This window comes from Acartia tonsa, chromosome 8, assembly GCF_053477335.1.
Source record: "Acartia tonsa isolate MP-2025a chromosome 8, ASM5347733v1, whole genome shotgun sequence".
Classification (NCBI taxonomy): domain Eukaryota; kingdom Metazoa; phylum Arthropoda; class Copepoda; order Calanoida; family Acartiidae; genus Acartia; species Acartia tonsa.
Window position 1 is genome coordinate 48006391 of NC_137267.1, and position 7170 is coordinate 48013560.

Consider the following 7170-nt stretch of genomic DNA (forward strand, 5'->3'; position numbering starts at 1 on the left):
TTTGAATCTCGGCGCTTTCCAAACTGCCATTAATGATAAGGAAAACAAAAGGATAAAGGTTCAAGTTCACAAACGCATCACACTATTATACTTCCAATACACACCCGCCTGAAAGTGGGGAATCGAACATTACACCATTCAAATTTTCAACTTTGTGTGCAGACAATGTCCACAAAAGTCACAATTCAAAACCACATAAATTACAAGAGTTTTAAATTTTGGCCTTTTGGCCTCAAATTTGCTAGTAATAATATTCACGAATACTCGTACTAACACAAAATGACACAATTCCACAAAAATGTAGGAATAAAGGAATAGGATATAAAACATTCTTCATTGAAAGCTTACACATTCACTACTCACTCATAACACTTAATCTCATGGCCTCACAATTTTTTCGAAATAAACAAATAGTTATTTGAATTTGTTAGACCATGTAATGCAATACATAATAATAACTTAAAATAAGTACCCAAACTTTAATTAGGTACCTAATCATTAATAATGATAATAATAATATTCTTAATATTAGAATAACCTTAATGCTAAACATAATCTGCATTAATCATCAAATAATTCATTCAAATCTTTTTAATAAAAGAAGAATAATTACTAAAAAATTCTTTTCAAACAAATCTTTTTTGTTACAGAAAAGTGAAAATGCATACGTAAAATCTTTCTTCGATCAAATCTTTATGTAAAAGATAGATAAGAAAATAATCCTTAAATCTAGATAAACAGAATAATCAAATAAAGTAAATTATCCTTAATCTAAACATATCATCAAATAAAATATCCTTATATCTAAGAACATATAAAAGAACTATATTAATTCATCAATAAAACATCAAAATGAAAGTAAATTTGCATTTTTGCATATGCGAATTTTAAATTAAGCTCAAAGTAAAAGAAAAGTCTCAAAAAGTGTTTATTTGGCAATTTCTCTTTGGCTGAATAGATAATAAGCTTTTCCATGTACTTATTTATACAGTCTTTTAAAATTAAGAGCAATTGGGGCCTCAGTTCAACCTGAACCTCGAAAGCTTGCAGATCAAACCGACGCACTACAATTATAATAATGCCACGTGCGACGAGTCCTGTTTATGGTTATGTTTTGTTTCTTTTTTGTGTAACCGTGAACAGGATTCCTGGCGCGGGGCTCAATTCACGAACATTTCTGAAAAAGATAGAATGAAAAATGTTCCAAAGTTAAAATCTTCAAATAAAGAAGGAATCAAAGAATCTACGAAAGAATCTTTTTGAAATTATCAGATATTTCTTAAGCTTTAGTTTTGCTGTTATGCAAGGTCTTCGGCCGAGGAAACAGAGCTGGAAGGCTTTGTATAGCAGTTTCATTAGGCTATACTCATCGAAATAAAATCAAACAAATCAAAGTAAATCTGCTGTGTTCATAAAATTACTGCTTTTTTGTTTTTAGGTAATCTTCAGAACGAAATTAAAAATATATTAATCTTAATATATAGTTAATATTAAATTATTTGTAATGCATGTAATATAAAAAGATATTTTTAAAATGATCAAATGTGTTTCATTTCTATTCTTATCTATATATATCATATTTCATGTTTGTTAAACAAGGAACGACAATAATGCTTCGCATCCAAATTTAAAAAAATACATACCTAAGATTTTTTACGCGAAAAAATCCCAGGTCCGGATCAAATAAATCTGTAAAGAAAACTTATGTATTCGAATAAAAAACTTTAATTTTATGCGTTGGAAATAAAATTTTGAGCTCATTTATAATTTTAAACGAAATTGTAAGGAAATTTGCGTCAATTATAAATTTTAAAAAAATACGCAATTGTTGAAAGTTAAAAAAATACGCGATAAGAACGATACTAATAAAAATACTTAATCATCTTGGGAATCATCTTGGGGTAGGTTTACTTTCAACAATCGTCTTGCAGAAATCTCGTTATCCGTGGCTTCAACATCATCGGACAATTTGAAACGGGCAACAACTGTACGGCCACCGCCACGTACGTCTTGAACTCTGCCGAGGCGATACTTCTTAACCAAGTTGGTGCACCCGTCAACAAGAACGACATCTCCAACGCTCAGCGGAACTTGATTGCGTCTCCACTTTACCGTGCGCAATAGCTCAGGCAGCAGCTGCTGCTTGTAGACTTCATGGAACTGTCTAGTCAGCTCCTCCAGATGGCTTAAACGGCGTGTAATTCTATCTCTGGAACCGGTCTCGAACGAGCAAATCCCGTCGTTAGCTCTGCCACCCAACAAATCAGCAGGAGAAATGATTCTCCATGTGTTAACATCATTCCCTTGTGTAGCATAACTCAAGGGTTTAGAGTTTAAAACTCTAGCAGTTTCAGCAGTCAGCAGCAACAACTCATTGTGATTGACAACAGCTCCACACAACTTCTTATTGAGGACACGCTTGACCATGGCGACCTGGCGCTCAACACTTCCAACATACGAATGAGCGCCAGTCGGTACAAGGTGCCACTCAAAACTCACATCAGACTTCTTCATAACTTCATCAAGTATTCTTTTCGAGCCAAGAAAATTGGTGCCGCGATCTGTAGTCACGACTCTGGGCATATTGTAGAATGCTTGAAGCTTTCTGAGGCCAATAATGACAGCCTCAGTACTGTAATCCAGCAGAACATCAATAAACACTGCTTGTGTAAAACGACAACAAGCAATTAACAACCAAACCTTGCACTTGGCTGGATTCTTCCTGGTGCAGACTCCAGGCCTTGTAACTTCCATCGGGCCTGCAAGGTCAAGATGAACATGGAAGAATGGAACTGAAGATTCTAACCTGTCGGGCAGGACGTCTGCCATAGTTGGGGCTGAACGACGTGCATACTCTAAACAACAACTGGAACATGATTTGACAACCTTCATAGCTTCTTGGCGGCCACGTGATATCCAAGCATACCTGCGACTCTGTACCAAAGTTTTTCTATGACCGGCATGGCCAAGTTCAACGTGGGCCTGCTGCAGGAACAGTCTGGCCAAGTTATTGTGACGATCAATCAAAATAAGGCCAGGGGAATCCTTGAACAGCTTCTTCTTTCCCTCGGCTGCTGCCTCCAAGGCCTTGTCCCCACGGGACCTCATCTTGAGGACTCTGAATTTACGAATCGGATAATAGCCATTATTACCAACGATAGGCCAGTACACCTCAGTCTCGTGATAATAAGGTTGAAGACTATAAAATTTACCTTCAGCCTCCATAATCATCTCCTTCTCCTGGTTGTATGATGCCAAGAATAAATCACACACCACATCTAGGTAGGTAATTGAAAAAGTGTGGTTGCCATAAAACTTGGAATCAACTAGCGGCTCTTGTCCAGCTGGAACCGAAACTCCCGTCGGCTCTTGTCCAGCTGGAACCGCAACACTGATCGGCTCTTGTCCAGCCGGAACCGAAACTCCCGTCGGCTCTTGTCCGGCTGGAACCGAATCATTCATCGGCTCTTGCCTGGCCGGAACTCGTTTCTTAACAAGCAACAACTTGAAACAGTTGGCAGCTCTGATCACCGCCTGCATAGTTTTACGTGCCTGCCTGTAGGTACGTCGTGCTAAAATTCTCCAGAAATCAGTATCTACTACCTGGACGGCCATACACTTCAATCGGACCATGCGCTGATTCATCTCAGCCTCTGGGATGGGGTGATTTACTTCACCCGCCGTCTTTACAGGCCACTGGTCCTGCTCCAGGCGTAGCCATTCAGGCCCATCCTGATACCTGGATCCTGGTGAAACATCTTGAATGATACAGGCACCTCTGGTGGCAAGATCTGCAATGTTCTGATCTGTAGGAAGCCAGCGCCAATCCTCTGGGCTGGTCAGCTGTTGGATCTCACTCACACGATGACTGTTAAATATGTTTAACATCACTGATTCAGACACGATTTGCGATATGGCGCAAGTGCTGTCGCTAAAAAACATCTTGCCTGCTACTGCAAACGGCAGGGCTCGGACAATTGCGTCCGCCAATCTTGCCATTAATAAACATGACAACAACTCAAGTCTTGGAATAGACTCAATCTTAACAGGAGCCACACGACTCTTGCCACTGCATAAAATCACTTCGAAGCCTCTGGCCGTTGGCCAACGTAGGTAGATGATGGCTGCGTAGGCTGAACTTGAAGCATCAGAAAAACCAATGATGGTTGGGAGCCCCAGTGGCTCATCAGGAACTAAAGAACGTTGAAATGGCACTTCTCCAAGCTTAGCCCTGTCGGCCAAACTGTCAACAAAGTCATCTCTCAGCTTGGCAGGAACATGCTCATCCCATGATACGCCACTAATGCAAACCTCCCAAAGTATAAGCTTGGACTTCAGGAGTAGTGGGCACATAAGGCCAAGAGGATCATACAATTGCTGTACAACCCGCCAAATCTCTCTCTTCGTTACACATTCTGGCATGGCTCTCCATAAATCTAACAGATCAAGGTCCTCCAGCAATTTTCGGCCCTTTATCTTGGCGCCATGATTCACCCGAGCAGGTAAAGTAAGAACATCTTCTCTGGGGGCCCATTGAATGCCCAGTACCTTAACAGGATCAATATCATCTCCAGAATAAATAACTGATTTAAAGCTGAAGTTGCCAGGTTCAATCATTTCCTTCAACTCTTCGACCATTTTGACGGCTTCTGGCTTGCTATTATGGCCGCCAGTATGGTCATCAATGTAGGTACACTGCTCCAGCTTGATAGCTGGAGCATCCTGATGCAGTACAAACTTGGAACCGGTAGGTTGTTGCTCACTTCTCCACAGGTCCTGCTTTGCAACTACCTCTGCTCCCTTTACGTATTCAGATCCATAAACATCATGAACATCTTGGCGGCTGCGCCCTCCAAAAATCTGTGCTGTAAGTCTCAGGGCTGTGACGGCGAAATCGCCTGCCAATTTCTCCCCGAAGTTAACTTATTTGGTCAAGTAAACTTCGGGGTTGGCATGTTCATCCTCTGCAAACCACACTCTCTTCAGCTGCGAATCTTCATATGTAGCCGCCAAAGAATTGTAAAATTTACAGACATCACAAACACAGGCACACTTGTAACTTCTGAACCGAATAAGATTGTGAAACAAAGTGTAGGTAGGTTGTGGGCCGTCCATCATAATATGATTTAAACTTGTTCCATTGCAGGTCAAGCTAGAGTTTGCGCAGATTCTCAAGGGGGTAGAAATGCTATCCTTGAAGTCCGTCACTAATGAATTAAAATAAACTGGACCTTCATATGCTAAGTCTTGTGGCGTGGCTTTGACGTACACCCCACGGGACACCGCCTCCTTGAACACCTTACAGAATACGTCATATTCGCCGTTTTTTATCATGCGCCGGCGATCACGAAGCGCAATATTATACGCCTGACGCGAATTGTTCGGCAGCGTATTTGTTGGCAGCCGGTATGGATAAGCTGCCGTCCACTCATTCTTCACAAGATCCAATGTTAAACCTTCTTTTATCAGATCCTGTTTTCGCTGATCAACGGCTGACTTGCCTGACGCAAGTGCCAGGCAGTGCCTGCAGCCCGTGCATCCACTGCACAGCCGCGGCGGCTGCACGCCTAACGCCTCCGACGATAGGAAGTCCATCGCTGCAACTTCCAGCTTAGTAACTTTACAAACAACTGGCTTACTAACAGGCTTTCCATCGGCAGAAACAACAAGGAAACCTGTGCCAAAAATGCTGCGGTATAATCTTGACTCGCCGATGAGTTTATCCGCCGCTGGAAACGTCGTGGGTGTGACATGCCCTAAGAGAATATCAAGTGGTCCATTGACCAATGAAAAATCCTGTGGCCTCATATCAAACAGAGCGGCTGCGGCGACTGGGTCCATGCTGCGCAGCCCATCTGTATGTCCAATTGTGTGAACAACAGCTGCTTCCATAACATGCTTGTTCTTGTTACGGTCAACCAGGCAGAGTTTAACTGTTGGGCATGACTGAACTTTGCCATCAGCCATTGAAATAGTAGCTACACGTCCAGTAGAGGGCAACTGCAACTTCTTGGCAATAGACTGTGTAACCATGGTGAGGTTGGCACCCGTGTCCCACATCCCGGACACAGGCACCTTCCTCTTGTAGACATCCAGCGCGTCCAGCTTCTGGAGCATCAACATGTAATTATTCTCACCCAAAAATGGCGCTTCATAAACAGCTGAAACCTGGGCGACGGACTCATGGAGGAGGGAGTTATGTTTCTGTCCACAATTGTTGATCCTGCAGCCTCCAAGCTTCTCAGCACGCGGACACTCTGAGGCGCGGTGCCCCTTGTTAAGACATAAGAGGCACCCGCCGATTTTCATCACAAACTCTTTCCGTTCTGGAACAGACATGGTTGTAAACTTCGAACATTTAAACAAAAAATGATCTCCACTGCAGCCGTCTGACGGACAGAATTGCTTCTTCTTGAACTTGCTAGGTGTACCAGGTTTACCTACGGCGGCCGCAGCTGCGGCAGGATTACCTTTCTTCTTGGACGGCGTGTCCAAGCCGTGGCTGCTGCGCATCAATAATGCGCCACGCTGCTGCTCTAGTATATCCAGCAGCTTAGGCACATCGGGAACGTCCATGCTCCCGAGTGCAAGGTCGAGTTTATCCTGAAACTCTTTTGGCAGTTTCTTAGATAACATCTCCAACAATAAAACTGTGAGCCATTGGCTTGTGGAAACTGCGTCCTTACCATCAGCCTTGGTCATCTGCTCGAGCTGGTTGATGGCACCTGAGAACTCGGCGAGAGCGCTGACAATCTGGCCGCTCTCGGACAATTTACCTTTCTTGTCCCAGTTGTTGAATATACACAACATCTGTCTGGTTCTAGATTTGAACAGTTGGTCCAAATACGTCCATTGCGCTGCATGCGTGGCAATCTGTTGCAACTGCAGCCTCAACGGTTTATCCTTCATTACTCATTCACAACTTAACACCATCTGCAGGTAGCTGGGCTCATATCCAGTAGTAAGCTTCTGGAAATTCTCCTTAAATTGCGCATAAGAAGATTCTTGCCCATCGAAGCTGGGAAGGAGTTTCTCGTCTCGGCGTGGCATGTACCCATGAGGCGAGAACATCGGACTGGCAGCAAACGATTGAGCGCCAAATGATGGCAGCATAGGATCTACCGAGGCACCCGAGACTGGCGTAATAGGCTCTTGCTTAGCCTTTGCCAG

General features: G+C 42.9%; 1 protein-coding gene across 1 annotated transcript; it reads right to left on the bottom strand.

Moving 5' to 3' along the window:
* Positions 1-1875: 1875 nt before the first annotated feature.
* LOC145326653 (uncharacterized) lies at positions 1876-6909 on the bottom strand. Its single transcript, XM_080170021.1, has 3 exons — positions 4942-6909; positions 3473-4800; positions 1876-3118 (listed from the first exon to the last, which is right to left on the bottom strand). The coding sequence occupies exons 1-3, from the start codon at positions 6907-6909 to the stop codon at positions 1876-1878; spliced, it is 4539 nt and encodes a 1512-aa protein (XP_080026147.1).
* Between the last annotated feature and the right edge of the window lie 261 nt (positions 6910-7170).

What these genes read in the sequence shown, in the direction of transcription:
- LOC145326653 (XM_080170021.1), bottom strand. Translation starts at nt 6,909, where the DNA reads ATGAAGGATAAACCGTTGAGGCTGCAGTTGCAACAGATTGCCACGCAT. An exon ending in ATGAACATGCCAACCCCGAA is followed by an intron (nt 4,801 to 4,941) that starts GTTTACTTGACC and finishes GAATACGTAAAG; the next exon opens with GGAGCAGAGGTAGTTGCAAA. An exon ending in AAGAAACGAGTTCCGGCCAG is followed by an intron (nt 3,119 to 3,472) that starts GCAAGAGCCGAT and finishes TCGTAAATTCAG; the next exon opens with AGTCCTCAAGATGAGGTCCC.